Source organism: Enhydra lutris, unplaced genomic scaffold, assembly GCF_002288905.1.
Source record: "Enhydra lutris kenyoni isolate GAN:26980312 unplaced genomic scaffold, ASM228890v2 scaffoldscaffold58, whole genome shotgun sequence".
Classification (NCBI taxonomy): Eukaryota; Metazoa; Chordata; class Mammalia; order Carnivora; family Mustelidae; genus Enhydra; species Enhydra lutris.
In genome coordinates, this window is record NW_019154142.1 from 104,332 (window position 1) to 122,439 (window position 18,108).

The following is an 18,108-nucleotide window of genomic DNA, read 5'->3' on the forward strand; positions in this document are numbered from 1 at the left end:
CCGGGAGAGGCAGAGGAAGCGGCCGAGGATCGAGCCCCAGGCGGAGCTGCCGCCTGAGCGGACTCGCGGAGCGACGCTGCCAGCTGGAGGCAGCGACGGACTGAAACCTGCTGGGGCCACTGCAGCCGCCGGGGTTCGCATCTCCGAGTGGGCGGGGCGCGGACGGGCGGGGCTCGGACCTGCCCACCCAGCAAGGAAGATTTTCTGCCCTTGAAAACCACTAGACAGAGACACATGGCCCTATGGGTGTGACAAGTTAACTGGATTCTTTTTGGGCACTTGGTGAATTTTACCGCCATCTTTTTTTTTTTTTTTTTAAGATTTTTTATTTATTTGACAGAGAGAGATCACAAGTAGAGAGAGAGAGGAGGAAGCAGGCTCCCCGCCCAGCAGAGAGCCCGATACGGGACTCGATCCCAGGACCCAGAGATCATGACCTGAAGGCAGAGGCTTTTAACCCACTGAGCCACCCAGGCAGCCCTATCGCCATCTTTTGTAAGAATCAAGTTTGGTGAGATAATTTATAGGCAATCCTCCCTTCTTTCTGCAGGCACGTAGCTTCAAGTCCTGTATCTTTGCGAGGGTAGGAGAAGCATATGGGCCTGTGGCCAACTTTTTTTTTTTTTTTTTTTCAGCATAACAGAATTCATTGTTTTTTGCACCACACCCAGTGCTCCATGCAATACGTGCCCTCCCTAATACCCACTTTTAACGCACGTTCTCAGACTCTGGAAGTAAAAGCAGAGGAATGCTATTCCTCCAGCTATGGAACCACTTAGCAACCCGTAAATTCCACAGAGAATCCTATTTCCAAGCAGTGCTACCTTCAGGTTTGCAGAGGAGGAAAAAAAATGAGTGATTTTTTTTTTCAGTGACCACACTTTAGCTCTGAGACAAAGTGAGTGTTGGAGCGAGAGTACATCACTTTCACTCGCGATCATCTTCCTATCCTATAAATTGCATAAAATCAGCCACATAATGCTAGACTTACGGTAAGTATGATAGATAATAAAGTATCCCATCCCCTTCAGTCACCGGAAACACTCATGTTAGTTCTGGGCTTTGAGAACTAAATAGCCACATTGTAAACAACGACTGGCCAGCGCTGGTAGCTGAAGTCTTCATGGGACACCCAGTAGAAACTGGGGTGCAAGGTGCCAAAGAGGGAGGACAGGATCTCCATGCCCACATGGTCACAGAACTTTCTGTCCACATCTGCACACGCCAGGTCGTCCACCTCACGGAGGAAGCGCTGCTCTCAGAAGCAGCTGACCTTAGCCATGTGCTGCATGGACACATCCTGCCAGTGTGGGGCGCCAGGGACCTCGAGAACCACCACCCTCCAGCCTTCCCAGCAAGGCACCCAGGCCTGGCAGCCTGCTGGTTGGTGACGACCTAGTAGGTGAACCTGTGTCCCACCATGATGGGCTTCTCTGCCCTCTGCAGGGACAGCTCCAGGAGGACCACCTATCTACAGGGATGAGGGACAAGGCGGGAGGAGGGTCAGTGTCAGAGGCTGGCGGCAGGAACCCAGAGCTGGGGGCCATAGACGTGTGCACCTTCCTCAAGGGGCAGGCCCTGGGCTGCTTTAAGCTACAGCCACTCTCCCAGCCTATCCTGAGTAAGTCTGCTTGTGGGGCCTCCCTACCTTCTGCTCCCAGAGATGGGGGCCATCAGCACCCCATCATACAAAGGGAGCCTGAGTCTTCAGAGGCGGGAAGCCAGCCCTGCAGTCAGCACGCTGGAGCCAGGAATGCTCCCCCTGTGCCGAGTTCCCAGGCAAACCCTGCAGGTGCCCTTCCCTGGCCGACCCCCTGCAGGTTCTGTCCCCACCTGCCAGGAGTGGAGCACCTTCGGGCACACCCCTCCTTTCTATGGCCTACAGACTGGCTAGAATCAGCAGGGCTGGCCTCCTGTCCCACTTTGCTTTGAGGGGGCTGTCGCAGCCCCCCACAGAGCTGTCTCCACCCCCATAGGGTCCTCCCTTGAAGGTTACTGGGCCTCTAGCTGACAAGGCCCATCAGTCAACTGCTGCTATTCCTAGGAGTGATCAGCCTCAAACTCCCCCAGATCAGGAATCAGGTCCAGCCTGTGGGCAGGGAAGGGGAAAGAGGACTGCTGGAAGAAGAGGGGGCTTGCTTAGGCCTCAGCCAAGAATCCAAGAGTGGAAGCTTCCAGCTTCAGGTCTACATCTCCCGGGCCCCAAGAAGTTGGAAGTCTTGTCTCTCTGAGGGGACTACCTGTGGGGACAGCAGCTCCCCCATTGTCAGCAAGGGTGGTGAGCCCTCTGAGATGGATTTTTGTTAAGGTTCTATTTATTTGTTTGACAGAGAAAGAGACAGGTAGAGAGGGAACACAAGCAGGGGCAATGGGAGAGGGAGAATCATGCTCCCCGCTGAGCAGGAAGCCCAACATGGCGGCGTTCAATCCCAGGACCCCGGGATCACGACCAGAGCTGAAGGCAGATGCTTAATGACTGAGCTACCCAGGCGCCCTGAGACTGATTTTTTCACACAGGCACTAAGGCTACTTCCCAGTGCCTGCCCCATACCTGGCAGCTTAGTAAATTGCTCACACAGGGAAAGTGGGCACTACATTTAAATAGGTGACAAGGCCACACCCAACTGACAGACATGAGTCAGCTCACTGAGGGGCAAGTCCAGGTCTAGCCAACAGGGCAACAAGCCAGACATGAAGCGCAGGGAGAGAAGAGTGCTCCTGGCAGAGGGCAGAGAGAACGTAAAGGCCTGGAGTGAGGCCTGAGGCACGTGTGGAACAACCACACACCTGGAAGCCCCAAGGGGGGTTGGGGGGATATGGTGGGAGAGAAAAGGCTGGAGAGGACAGGCAGCTGGGGAGCAGATCCCAGAGAGATTCAAAGGTTTTGTGCTGAAAAGATCACTCTGCTGATTACCGGAGAAGAATGGGCTCTGTACAGTGGAAGGCAGGGAGACCCTAACCCAGCAGGTTAAATAAGCCCTAACCCTAACCCCACCCTAACTCCAATCAAACACTGTGTTCAATTTTGAGGACTGACAGCTCTACTCTGAGATCACAAACAAGTCCTTCATGCTGGCTTTCACTCCTTGCTCAGTATTACTGAAAGTTCTACCCAGAACAATGAGGCAAGAAATAAGGAACCCACATGTGAAAGGAAACAGTAGAACTAGGTCTGTTCAGAGACCAGAGATGACATCATCTTACATAAAGAACTTCCTGAAGGATCAACAAAAAATGACCACAACCAGTTCCCTAATTCTGCAAAGTTACAGGATAAAATATCAATACACAAAAATCTCTCTTTATCTGTATACACTAGCAATGAATCATCCAAAAAGGCATTTAAAAAAACAATTCCACTTTAGGGAATATCAACATGGACAAAATACTTAGAAATAGATGTAATCAAGGTATATATCTTATACACCAAAAATTACAAAACATTGCTGACAGAAAGTAAGGGAAACCTAAATAAATCTGAGGATACCCCATGGTGATGAAAAGACATACTATTGATAAGATGGCAACAGTAACAAAGCAATGTGGAAATTCAGTATGTTCCCAAGAAATTTCACAAAGGCCTTTGGGAAGAAATGCACAAGCTGATCTTAACAGTCATATGGAATTTTAAGGGACCACAAGATAGCCAAAACCATCTTGAAAAAGAAAATCAAAGGTGAAAGGTCATACTTCCAAAGTTCAAATCTTAATACAGAGCAACAGTAAATAAAACATTATGATACTGTCATAAAGGCATGCATACAACCTGAAAGAAATAATATATTATATGTTAATTGATTTTTAAATTTACAAAAAATTTTTAAATAAATTTCTTTTTAAAAGTATGCATACAGATCAGTGGGATTTAACTGAGAGCCCAGAAATAAAAGCCTTCATTTATGGTCCACTGAATTTTGACAACGGTGGACATTACACTGGGGAAACAGAATGGTCTTTTCAGCAAAGGGTGCTAGACAATCAGCTATCCATGTACGGAGGAATGGAACTGGACCCTTTCCTCACACCACATATACACATTAACTCAAAATAAGTTAAAGCCTTAAATGTAAGAGGTAAAATTATAAACCCTAGAAGAAACAAATGGGTATAAACTTTTATAACCTTGGATTTAGCGATGCTTTTAGATCTGACACCAAAGCATAAGAAGGGAGAGAGAAAAAAAAAAAAAAAAACAGATAAATATCCTCAAAATTAAAAATCTGTCCTGGGTGCCTGGGTGGCTCAGTTGGTTAACCATCTGACTCTTAACTTTGGCTCAGATCATGATCTCAAGGTCATGAGATTGAGCCCCACTCAGTGTGGGGCCTGCTTGAGATTCTCTCTCCTTCTCCCTCTGCCCCTATCCACTTGCTTACTCTCTCTCACTCAATCTTAAAAAAGAAATGTAAAAAATTTTAAAATATTTGTACATCAGAAGATTCTATTCAGAAAGTGAAAAGACATCCCCCAGAATGGAAGGAAATATTTGTACATTATTTATCTAATAAGAGTCTGTTGCCCAGAATATGTGAAGAGCTTTTACAACTCAACAAAAAGACAACCCCATTTTTAAAAAGGACAAAGGACTTGGATAGACCCTTCTCCAGAGAAATCATACAAATGGTGAAAAACACATGAATAGAGTTAAACATCATTAGTCTTTATGGAAATGAAGATTTAAACCAGTTAGATGTCCTTTTGCACAAGTAAAATCACTATGATCAAGAAAACAAGAAATAACGAAAGGATGTTGAGAAACTGAAACCCTTAAACATTGCTTGTGAAAAATGGTGAAGTCTACATATAAAATAGTTTGACATTTACTCAAATAGATCCAAGCAGAATTACCATAGGGTTTAACAATTGTACTCCTAGATATATACCCCCCAAATTGACAACACTGGTTCAAACAAACAAACAAAAATGTACAGGAATATTCATAGCAGCCGTGTTCACAACAGGCAAAAACCAGAAATGTCCATCCATGAGGAAAATGATGTCCTTTTGCAAATGACATATGCAAATGTCCTTCCATGGGGAAAAGGATAAACAAAATGAGGTAGACCCGTAAATGGTTATCTTGTTCTGCCTATGAAGGAATGAAGTAAAATGGTTCATTTGTGGGGGGAAAATATGGTGGTTCCTTAAAATATTAAACACAGGGGCGCCTGGGTGGCTCAGTGGGTTAAAGCCTCTGTCTGCAGCTCAGGTCATGATCCCAGGGTCCTGGAATCGAGCCCCGCATCCGGCTCTCTGCTCAGCGGGGATCCTCCTTCCTCCTCTCTCTCTCTCTCTCTGCCTATTTGTGATCTCTGTCTGTCAAATAAACAAATAAAATCTTTAAAATATTAAACACAGAATTCCACTGCAGCCTATATGCCCCCCAATAGTGAAAGTAGAACTACCCATATTCAGAGCAGCATTTCTCACAACGGCCAAAAGGTGGAAGCTGCCCAAGTGTCCACTGACAGATGAGTAGATAAACAAAATGTGGTTTATACACCATGGAACAAGATTCAGCCTTAAAAACGAAGGGAGTTCTGACATAGGCTACAACACAGGTTGAACGTGGAAGTCATTACACTGAGTGAAATCAGCCAGTCACGGAAGGACAGATACTGTATGATCCCACTTGGATGAGGTGTCTGGGGCCCAAAGCTGGATGTGGCTGCAGGGGACCGAGGGGAAAGGACAATGGGGAGTTGTTTCATGCGTACAGGCTCCCTCATGGAGAATGAGAAAATTCTGGAGAATGATATACGACCGTGGGAACTCAGTGAAGGCCAGAGAATTGTGCACCTGAAATGTTTTAAGGGGTCAATGTTCTTATGTTCAGTCACCATGAAAAAATGAATGAAGGACCAATGCATGTCACAATGTGGATGGACACTGAAAACAGCCCCAGTGACTTAAGTCATATAGAAATACCACTCAGATGGGAGCCATCTGTGCTCCTTAATTAAGTCCATCAGGGTTACCCAAATAAGGAAAGTCCTGGAAAAAGTTTCAGAAGAAAACTGGATCCAAATGGAGAAGACATTTCAGACCATCAGGCAGGTGGTGACAGCTGAAGTGGGCCCGTGGTCTGGGTTCAAATGTGGGAACCATCATGATTTCCTCACTTGGGGTTACGTGGTGGTTCCACGGGACACTGTCCCTGTTTGGGATAAAATGCACCAAAGTAGGCTGTGTCAAGTGGCAAACGTGGTAAAGAAACAACAGCTGGGGAGTCTGAGTGTGGAAATAAAGCATATTTGTGCTGCTGTGACAAGTTACTGCAGATCTGAAGTCACCGCAGAGTAAATGACTCTTTCAAACATCCACATTAGCACCACGTCACAGAAGCAGAGAGGACAGAAGCAGGATTCAGGACGGAGGCCAAGCCCTCCTGGATCCAGTTTACCCACCGTGGAGAGGCCACTTTCCCTTGGAGGAGGCCACATGTTAGCAAGAGACTCGTGGGAGGATTAATTGGGTGCCGCCATGTCTTGGGTATAGTAGAAGCAGTGGGATTTGGAATTCCAATTCTCCATGATGCTCCACCACAACCTGGTTAGAACTGTAAGAAAGCATGAAGGGAAGCCTCTGGAAAGTGGACTGGGGACGCCCAGAAGGGGAGGCTGGAAGGGGGTGCCTGGCGCTCAGTGCCCATTACAGACCCCCACATTACAATCCCCCATGAGAGAGACTCATCCATTCCAGGCCCCACAGGGGAAGCTGGGGGGTTCATCTCCTACAAGAAATCCACCATCCCCACAGCTCAGCCAGTGAGAATCCTCCATCGCCCCGAAACCCTGCCTTGCTCCAGTGGACTTTCCTTCCAAGCAACCCTCCCAACTTCTTCCTCCTTCTCCATGAAATAATGTTCCTCTCCTTTGTTTCTTGCACTTGCCTATGATATGCCTGTAGATTGCTCATCCCAGGTTGCCATTCTCTGCTATTCCCAAATAAACCCATTCTACTGGCCAAATAACTGGAAGTTTGAGTTTAAGGCAAACAGAACTAATAAATTCGAGAAACTTGCAAGGAACAAAACCAATATACACAAGTCAATTGCATTTCTACATGCTCCAAAGGAACCATCAGAAAGAGACTATGGAGAACAACCTCATTTACTACTGCATCCAAAAGAACAAGATACCTAGGAGTCCCCTGAACCAAGGAGGTGACAGACCTGTCCTCTGACAGCCATGGGACACTGATGACACACAGGGAGGGAGACACAAGGAGACGGGAAGACACCCCGTGCTCAGGGAAGAAGCGACACTGGGAAAATACCTACTCTCCCCAAAGCCATCTACACAGTCTGCGCTGTCGCTCTGGAACTTCCAGACTCTGGACCAACCCTGATGTTGGTGTGGACATGGGAAGGACCTTGCGGGGACGAGGCAGGGGGAACACGAGCACCAAGGCGGGTGGCAGCTCTCTGACTACAGACTGTCTCAGGAGCCTCAGGAACTGAATCTGCACACAAACACAGACGCGGCCCGGGGCGCACATCCAAGCCCAGAAAGGCGGGACCCCATAGCCCCACAAACAGCACAGAGGGGAGGCCACGTCACCACACACAAAACCACAGAAGCCCCAGTGTCTACACAGCGCACCCTTCCTCTTTGGGGTCCTGAGACCACACACCCCCTCACCAGTCCCCGCTCAGGCGGGCTCTCCTCACCTTCTCCAGCGGCCAGTCCTGCGGGGGCGAGACTGCTGTCAGTGTGGACATGGCCCCAGCCTCCACAGTGGGTCCTGTCCGTCAGTGTGGATGTGGACCCATATCCTCGCCAGCTTGTCCTGTCAGCAAGGGAGCAGCCCACGTCCTCCAGAAGTCTCCACAGCGGGTCCTGAGGAGGCCCGACTCCTGTCCCAACTGCAGCTGCACAGGCCAGGCTTAGGGCGGGAGCTGGGGTCCTGTGCCCTCTGCAGGCAGTGAGGAGCAGTGCAGTACTAGGGGAGCTCGCCCTTCAACAGAAGCACCTGCTCCCTCCCGGGGTCCAGGTGGAGCCATTTCATTTTGGAAATTCAAGCTGCATGGAGCCCAATATCCCCCAAATTCTCCAAAAATAGCTAAGGAAAAATGAATTGGGAAAAAATATGGAATGACAACAGTCCCTGACCCAAACGGTGGCACCGAACATGACCCTGGCCCTGACGCAGACCCAGCAAGTTCTGACCTGAACTTGCTCTCAATCCTAGCCCTGACCCCAATTTAAGACCCTCACCCTAGCCCCCTACTCAGTGTCCACAAGAATCAAAAGGTAGAAACTGCAAATATCCATCAGTGGTGAATGAATAAACAAAGTGTGGTGAAGGATTTCAACTGGGTTGAGGTTCAGGTTTGAGCCAGAGTTCTAGATCAGGCTTTGGGGATAGCGTCAGGGTGAAGATTTAGAGTGAGGGGCAAGGGAACAGTTAGAGTTTAGGGCTTTAGGTTTATGATTTAGGGTTTAAGACTCAGGGCTTCTGGGATAAAGTTCAAGGTCAAATTTGGGGTTTAGGTTCATCCTGGGATTTGGGTTCAGGGTTCATGGCTCAGAGTTCTGGTTTAGGGTTTGGGTTCATGGTTCAGGGCTTGGATCCAGGGCTCAAGTTCAGAGTTTAGGCTTCGGGTTCAATTTCAGATTTGGGATTAGGGGTTCCAGTTTGGGCTTTAAGGTCAGGTTTGGTTTCACTTTTAGAGGTTAAGGTTAGGTTTAGAGATGACACATTTTCTTCAATTGTCATCGTGCACACAAAATTTCTATCTGAACTTTCTAAATCTGAAATGCATTTCATCTGGGTGTCAGGAGCTCGTTTAGAATTTAAGATCTCAGTAACTCCCCACCAACAGCATCCTGATTCTAGGGCCTCCCAGTCACTGAGAATTCACTTTTGTCTTGGCTCAAGCATACCCTTGGCAGACAAGGGCAAGCGGTTGCCAAAGTTGGGATGATTTCACGATGGTAGAGGTGTGAACCCAAATATTGTGGAACTGTTCATGGAAAATGAAACAGGTGACAAATAATTGGTCGACTCCTGATTCTTCCACAAAAACCAAGTCTCCAATAGAATCTAATGTTCCCTAGAAAGGCCTATGGTACTCATTACCAATATTTAAAGAGGGCCCCCTCCCCTACTTTAAACTAAGAATCATGGCAGGATACATCCTACTTTGTGTCAAAAATAAAATTTTATTATTTGGCTGTTCCAATGTACAATTTGCGGAAGCACTGACAATATTTTCCTTTCTCGAATCCTCATCAACACAAGAGTAAAATGCAGGCAGTGTTGTAATGCACTGCTCATTGGAATATCAAGTACAAGGTGGGCTATTAGAAGCAATAAAAAGATATTGAATATAAAGCTCAGAAAAAAACACCCTTGATGGGCACTTCATGAGGATCCCTAACCATAAGATCTAACATCTCATCCTATGGAATTCACCCATAAAAATCATCAATAACAATAGCCTGCTGACCACCGTAACCACCTCACCATTGGCCTCTAGGCTTGTAATACACACTCCAACCGCTAGAGACACACTTCTCAGGAGCAGAACAGGACTTGCCCACTCCCAGTGGACCAACTCTTACAGTGAAGCCAAAAAATCCCACCCCTTGGAAATCCCAGCCATGAGGACACAGTCACAGAAACTACACCCAGAACTCAACAGAAGACAGACATCTCATGAAGCAGATGCTGAGATCACCACCACTCCCACGCAGTAGCTCTACAGTGGACTCCAGGATCACAAGGGACACTGCATTCTTCCAAGACTCCATCCTCAGAACAAAACTGTGACTGTCCTCATCAGTCTTGTGTGCAGGCACATAGGGAGCCCTGTGAAAGCCAGACACCTTCTTGAGAGCACTCAACCTCTCACGCCTATTCTAGTAGATGGAGGTTGCTGCTCTCCATGACTTCCGTACGACCTACAGAATGCTTGGAACAAGTCTTCCCATACTTCACACAAAAGGTATATTCTCCATTTACAAAATGATGGATGCTGAAACACCATGACTCTTGAACCTAGATAAGCTGGAGCTACAGCTTGGCCAGAGCTATTATCCCCAGCCCCCTTACACACACACACACACACACACACACACACACACACACACACACACACACCCTTCCCTTGTGCCCTCCAGACAAGTTTCCATCCACCTTGTTCATTCTCAGCCATTGTCTCTGCAGAGTAGTACAGTAGTACTGAGGTCCTGGGACTGAGGTGCTAGGTGCTAAGACAGCACCTTCAACCACTTACTATCAGAAATTAATATTTGTTTTATTAACAGAAGCATCACAGAAGATCTTGCCACCATGGCCAATAGAAAAGTCATTACAACAGAGGTCCTAACAAACTGCCAAATTACACGTCTCCACTCCTGGCTCCGGGGATTGGCTCATAAATGGGCATGTGACCTGGTCCCAGCCAATAAGGAGGGAGGAACTTTAAGCCTCAGCCTATAGAGCTAATCATGAGGTGGACCACCCAGGACAAGGGCTTATCCATCTCAACTGCACCAGTCGCCTAGGCCAGGCCCATGCCAGTGCCACAGAGGGCCCAGGAAGCCAGGTGCTCCATAACATTGCTGAGGGCTGAATTAGACTCATCCTGAAGCCCACACACACTAGATCCTCCGCTAACTCAGGAGAACCCCAAATGTGCTCATGGTCTTGGCCTGAACAAGACAAGCATCTGTGTGGTGTAGAACACACAAGATACACCCGCCAGGCAGTGGGGACTGACTCAGCCAGTCATGGGATTCAGCCACAGGCAAACGTGTTGTGGGAAGCTCGAGGCCCACAGAGAAATGGGCAGGGGGAGTGGGGAGAGGGAATTCCTGAGGCCTTCATTGTTGGCCAGTCGCACTATCATCTTTTTTTCCTCTCACGTGCAGGGGCCAGGTTTTGGCAGGATAGATCCCAGTGTCTTCCCACTCTGCCACTGGTAAAGAAGAGCCCTCTCCCCCATCATCCATCATGTTGCAGATCTGGGGTGTGGGAAACTACCACCCATGGGCCAAATGGACCTCCCCATTTGAAACTACCACCCATGGGCCAAATTGGATTCTTGAAATCCAGTGTGTCTGGAACATGAGTTGTGGACAGTCTGTGGCTGCTTTCAGGCCACAATGCAAGAGTGGAGTCATTACCAGAGACACCATGTGGACAGCAACACCTAACAGAAAATCTTTACAGAAAACTTCCGAGAAGAGTCTGTGCCGATCCCTGGTCTCAAAGATCCTAGGATCATGTCCCTTCTTTGAGTAGAACATAGCGCCTTCTGGGTCCAATCTAATTTCTTCAACCCCAGAGGCAAGGACTCCCATCCTTTTAGCCAGAACCCCATCTCCATCATCCTCTATTGATGCCTTGAATGGCTCGTCTACAGGTCTGCAGCCCAATGGGAATTCCCTGTCATTTCCATGGTAGTGATGCTCAGAAATAGAGGCATAAGTGTGAAGTTGTGAGGGTGAGTGTGTGTTTCCCCTTTGGTAGCCACAGTGTGCAGGGAGAATACAGTAGAGTAGCATGCTTTCTGTCCCACAGGAATGGCCACACACTGGTTGCACAGTGATCTCAGAAGGAAGCTACCTTCACAGAACAGACTTCATCTGGGAGGACTCCCCAAATCCCTTATCCTGGACACCTGGTTCCACTGAGGCTGGGGGCACACAGAGGGACAGAGACTCCCCCTGCCCTTCAGGGTTTTGAGGGATGTCTGCTGTTCCAGTACCAAAGATCCCAAAACCATTCATCTGCCTATCATCCAGCCAGGCATCTGTGAGAGAGATCTACTCCAAGCAGAAAGGACAGACTGAGAGACAGCAAATATAGCCTTGTGTGACAACTGCCACAACAGAGGACACTCAAGAGGACTGAGGGTGTGTAGGGTTGACCAGATGTGGGGGTAGGAGGACAGGGAACACTCCAGGAGGGCAATCACAGCTATGTTCGACGGTGGATACTCGGGAGGACTGGGGGTGTGCAGGGTTGGACAGACCAGGGGGGTAGGGGAACCAGCAGTGCTCCAGGAGGAAGCCACAGCTGTGCCCTTGGGTGGCTACACGTGTCCATGTGACTGGGCATTGGCCAGACCGGAAATGACAGCGCAGGCAAGGGGCGGTGTCCTTAAACTGTCTTCTTCAAGGCAAAATTCAATAATGAGATTTCTTTCAGTACGATTTCATGTCACATGCGTCCATGAGTCCCTAAAGCTGATTGTGTAGAACATGAAGTCTGTAATGGGCCATGCCTTTCAAACCTGAGGTGCTGGGGACAGAGCACACTCGGTATTTCTTTTGGCTGCTTTCAGAGTAGGATGACTTTTCCCACCTTCATCTCTGACCCCAGGACAGGGAACAGAGACATCACACATCTACACTTCAGAATGTCCACAGAAATCTACAAACTCAAGTTCTCACAGGAGCTAATGGCTCAGGACCAGCAGGAAAGAAAGGGGCGGTCAACAACAAAGAACCAAGGGAACACGTCACTTGCATATGAGCAGGCCCACTTCTCTGCCTGTCAGAAGTGAGCCATGCCTGACAGGAGGGAGTCCCATCCACACCTGGTGCGTCTGGTTGCTGCCCTTGAGCAGAGCAGAGGATGGGCTGAGCTGGGTGTGGCTGTTGTGGGGAGATGGCCAGCTGGCCACAGAGGCTACCTGCCAAGTCCCTAGAGGACCAGCTCCTGGTCCTCAGCTAAGATGAAACAGTCATTATGTGTAGTGACCTATTTCCAGGGACAGGTCATGTGCTCAGTGCTTTTTTTGACTATATATCCTCTCCCACTGTATTTTTTTTAAAGATTTCATTTATTTATTTGACAGAGAGAGATCACAAGTAGGCAGAGAGGCAGGCAGAGAGAGAGAGAGAGGAGGAAGGAGGCTCCCTGCCGAGCAGAGAGCCCGATGCGGGGCTTGATCCCAGAACCCTAAGATCATGACCTAAGCCGAAGGCAGAGGCTTAACCCAGGTGCCCTCCCACTGTATTTTTTTAAAAACACCTTAGGCAGGGAATATTGACATACACAAAGCTGCCCATAGTTAATGTATGTAACTTGACCCTGACCCTGAGCCTAATATCTAGTTAAGTTATACTCGATTTAGAATATTGCTTGTAAATTAGGGGATGGTTTTTAGGAACTAAGGAATTCAGGGACCCACCTCCTTCGGTCTTATTCTCCCTTGAATCCTGCAAACGGGAACTCATTCGGCCACATGCTATCTGGAGAGTGGCCACACGGGGGCAACAGGGAGTCAACAGTGCCCCAAACCCCACTGCAAAGCCCATTCCTCCTTCATCCTGTCAAACCTTGTTCATTCAATGCTTGCAGGTCATTGCTTAGATGATGAAAAGAGCGATGTTGTTGAATTGTTTAAAAACCGAACTAATTCTTTCACCCTGTTAAGAATTGAAGATGTTTTCTAAAATCTTGGCCGTGGAGAGCACGTGAAGGCCCAGGGGCCTGGGAAAGGGCTATGACTATGGAACCTATCCAGGTCTACTTAGGAAACAAGGATGGCTTCTATTTCACTTCTCTTCAGGAAGAACTTGTGTCAACTAACAGCCCTGAATCCACACCAATGAAACAGTGCAAAATGGTGCAGCTCGGAGGAAAACAGAATCAACAGCTCCAGAAGCACAGAAAGGCCACACCCAGGAAGAAAGAAGAGGTACCAGGAAGGCTGTGCTCAGGCCAATACACACACACACACACACACACACACACACACACACACACACACACACACCCTTCCCTTGTGCCCTCCAGACAAGTTTCCATCCACCTTGTTCATTCTCAGCCATTGTCTCTGCAGAGTAGTACAGTAGTACTGAGGTCCTGGGACTGAGGTGCTAGGTGCTAAGACAGCACCTTCAACCACTTACTATCAGAAATTAATATTTGTTTTATTAACAGAAGCATCACAGAAGATCTTGCCACCATGGCCAATAGAAAAGTCATTACAACAGAGGTCCTAACAAACTGCCAAATTACACGTCTCCACTCCTGGCTCCGGGGATTGGCTCATAAATGGGCATGTGACCTGGTCCCAGCCAATAAGGAGGGAGGAACTTTAAGCCTCAGCCTATAGAGCTAATCATGAGGTGGACCACCCAGGACAAGGGCTTATCCATCTCAACTGCACCAGTCGCCTAGGCCAGGCCCATGCCAGTGCCACAGAGGGCCCAGGAAGCCAGGTGCTCCATAACATTGCTGAGGGCTGAATTAGACTCATCCTGAAGCCCACACACACTAGATCCTCCGCTAACTCAGGAGAACCCCAAATGTGCTCATGGTCTTGGCCTGAACAAGACAAGCATCTGTGTGGTGTAGAACACACAAGATACACCCGCCAGGCAGTGGGGACTGACTCAGCCAGTCATGGGATTCAGCCACAGGCAAACGTGTTGTGGGAAGCTCGAGGCCCACAGAGAAATGGGCAGGGGGAGTGGGGAGAGGGAATTCCTGAGGCCTTCATTGTTGGCCAGTCGCACTATCATCTTTTTTTCCTCTCACGTGCAGGGGCCAGGTTTTGGCAGGATAGATCCCAGTGTCTTCCCACTCTGCCACTGGTAAAGAAGAGCCCTCTCCCCCATCATCCATCATGTTGCAGATCTGGGGTGTGGGAAACTACCACCCATGGGCCAAATGGACCTCCCCATTTGAAACTACCACCCATGGGCCAAATTGGATTCTTGAAATCCAGTGTGTCTGGAACATGAGTTGTGGACAGTCTGTGGCTGCTTTCAGGCCACAATGCAAGAGTGGAGTCATTACCAGAGACACCATGTGGACAGCAACACCTAACAGAAAATCTTTACAGAAAACTTCCGAGAAGAGTCTGTGCCGATCCCTGGTCTCAAAGATCCTAGGATCATGTCCCTTCTTTGAGTAGAACATAGCGCCTTCTGGGTCCAATCTAATTTCTTCAACCCCAGAGGCAAGGACTCCCATCCTTTTAGCCAGAACCCCATCTCCATCATCCTCTATTGATGCCTTGAATGGCTCGTCTACAGGTCTGCAGCCCAATGGGAATTCCCTGTCATTTCCATGGTAGTGATGCTCAGAAATAGAGGCATAAGTGTGAAGTTGTGAGGGTGAGTGTGTGTTTCCCCTTTGGTAGCCACAGTGTGCAGGGAGAATACAGTAGAGTAGCATGCTTTCTGTCCCACAGGAATGGCCACACACTGGTTGCACAGTGATCTCAGAAGGAAGCTACCTTCACAAAACAGACTTCATCTGGGAGGACTCCCCAAATCCCTTATCCTGGACACCTGGTTCCACTGAGGCTGGGGGCACACAGAGGGACAGAGACTCCCCCTGCCCTTCAGGGTTTTGAGGGATGTCTGCTGTTCCAGTACCAAAGATCCCAAAACCATTCATCTGCCTATCATCCAGCCAGGCATCTGTGAGAGAGATCTACTCCAAGCAGAAAGGACAGACTGAGAGACAGCAAATATAGCCTTGTGTGACAACTGCCACAACAGAGGACACTCAAGAGGACTGAGGGTGTGTAGGGTTGACCAGATGTGGGGGTAGGAGGACAGGGAACACTCCAGGAGGGCAATCACAGCTATGTTCGACGGTGGATACTCGGGAGGACTGGGGGTGTGCAGGGTTGGACAGACCAGGGGGGTAGGGGAACCAGCAGTGCTCCAGGAGGAAGCCACAGCTGTGCCCTTGGGTGGCTACACGTGTCCATGTGACTGGGCATTGGCCAGACCGGAAATGACAGCGCAGGCAAGGGGCGGTGTCCTTAAACTGTCTTCTTCAAGGCAAAATTCAATAATGAGATTTCTTTCAGTACGATTTCATGTCACATGCGTCCATGAGTCCCTAAAGCTGATTGTGTAGAACATGAAGTCTGTAATGGGCCATGCCTTTCAAACCTGAGGTGCTGGGGACAGAGCACACTCGGTATTTCTTTTGGCTGCTTTCAGAGTAGGATGACTTTTCCCACCTTCATCTCTGACCCCAGGACAGGGAACAGAGACATCACACATCTACACTTCAGAATGTCCACAGAAATCTACAAACTCAAGTTCTCACAGGAGCTAATGGCTCAGGACCAGCAGGAAAGAAAGGGGCGGTCAACAACAAAGAACCAAGGGAACACGTCACTTGCATATGAGCAGGCCCACTTCTCTGCCTGTCAGAAGTGAGCCATGCCTGACAGGAGGGAGTCCCATCCACACCTGGTGCGTCTGGTTGCTGCCCTTGAGCAGAGCAGAGGATGGGCTGAGCTGGGTGTGGCTGTTGTGGGGAGATGGCCAGCTGGCCACAGAGGCTACCTGCCAAGTCCCTAGAGGACCAGCTCCTGGTCCTCAGCTAAGATGAAACAGTCATTATGTGTAGTGACCTATTTCCAGGGACAGGTCATGTGCTCAGTGCTTTTTTTGACTATATATCCTCTCCCACTGTATTTTTTTTAAAGATTTCATTTATTTATTTGACAGAGAGAGATCACAAGTAGGCAGAGAGGCAGGCAGAGAGAGAGAGAGAGGAGGAAGGAGGCTCCCTGCCGAGCAGAGAGCCCGATGCGGGGCTTGATCCCAGAACCCTAAGATCATGACCTAAGCCGAAGGCAGAGGCTTAACCCAGGTGCCCTCCCACTGTATTTTTTTAAAAACACCTTAGGCAGGGAATATTGACATACACAAAGCTGCCCATAGTTAATGTATGTAACTTGACCCTGACCCTGAGCCTAATATCTAGTTAAGTTATACTCGATTTAGAATATTGCTTGTAAATTAGGGGATGGTTTTTAGGAACTAAGGAATTCAGGGACCCACCTCCTTCGGTCTTATTCTCCCTTGAATCCTGCAAACGGGAACTCATTCGGCCACATGCTATCTGGAGAGTGGCCACACGGGGGCAACAGGGAGTCAACAGTGCCCCAAACCCCACTGCAAAGCCCATTCCTCCTTCATCCTGTCAAACCTTGTTCATTCAATGCTTGCAGGTCATTGCTTAGATGATGAAAAGAGCGATGTTGTTGAATTGTTTAAAAACCGAACTAATTCTTTCACCCTGTTAAGAATTGAAGATGTTTTCTAAAATCTTGGCCGTGGAGAGCACGTGAAGGCCCAGGGGCCTGGGAAAGGGCTATGACTATGGAACCTATCCAGGTCTACTTAGGAAACAAGGATGGCTTCTATTTCACTTCTCTTCAGGAAGAACTTGTGTCAACTAACAGCCCTGAATCCACACCAATGAAACAGTGCAAAATGGTGCAGCTCGGAGGAAAACAGAATCAACAGCTCCAGAAGCACAGAAAGAGCCACACCCAGGAAGAAAGAAGAGGTACCAGGAAGGCTGTGCTCAGGCCAATTGGTATTTCTGTAGATCCTCTGGAGCTAGAATGTCCCCAGTGCCCCCGGGGGGTCATGGGTCAGGCAGAGCACACACCCTGACACTGCCCCCTGTTGGAATCCATGACGAGCCTCCTGGTCCCTTCCTCCATGAGACACCCCCTACCCCCTGATGACTCCAGCCTGCTTCTTGGAACTCCCACTCCCCTTTCTGACCCCATCCTTCACTTTTTCCACCACTGCTATCATACAGAATGTGATGAAATACTTACTCTTCTGTCATTTACATGTTTTTTTGTCATGTTTTCTGTGAAATGAGACCTTGCATCATGTACCCTGATGGAGAATCTCTTGTCGCATTGTCTGACTTCGCTGTACCCTCACGGTGTCATGGGGCTAGTGTCCTGGGCAAGGTCCTCACTAAGCTGGCTCAGTGGTTGCAGTGATGGCCTGACCCAGCCACTGCTATTTTTTTTTTTTAAAGCAGAGTTCCTCTCTGGTCTCTGTTTCTCCTTCCTCTTGGGTTTTCTCCCATGCATGTAGAAGGGACCAGCCATTGCTAATTGTGTGCAAGTCAGGCAACACAGCCAAAACCTTGGTTTGGGTTCAGGATGACTCATGGCCCCTCAGCCACATCAGATGGCCTGGGGGCACACCCTGAAGACACTGGCTAGTCCAGTGTTGCCCTGGGGAATCTCCGTGGAACAGCCATTGTGTCCAATGGGGGAACTCCATGGGAGCGGGGACAATAGGAGTCCGAACTCCCGAGATAGAATCCGTCACAGAGACTGCCCAGAACTTCCTAGGA

The 18,108-nt window shown here is 48.7% G+C and overlaps 2 protein-coding genes across 2 annotated transcripts in view; one reads left to right on the plus strand and one right to left on the minus strand.

Moving 5' to 3' along the window:
* The window catches only part of LOC111158230 (NKG2D ligand 1-like), a 2,892-nt gene extending 1,709 nt beyond the window's left edge, over positions 1–1,183 (minus strand). Inside the window, 1 exon segment of the mRNA XM_022520151.1 lies at positions 1,097–1,183. Coding sequence (XP_022375859.1) covers positions 1,097–1,183 — 87 coding nt within the window.
* A 6-nt stretch (positions 1,184–1,189) lies between these two features.
* The window catches only part of LOC111158231 (trafficking protein particle complex 3 like), a 67,427-nt gene continuing 50,508 nt past the window's right edge, over positions 1,190–18,108 (plus strand). The window contains 2 exon segments of the mRNA XM_022520153.1: positions 1,190–1,354; positions 1,447–1,621. Of these exon segments, the coding sequence (XP_022375861.1) occupies positions 1,190–1,354; positions 1,447–1,621 (340 nt within the window).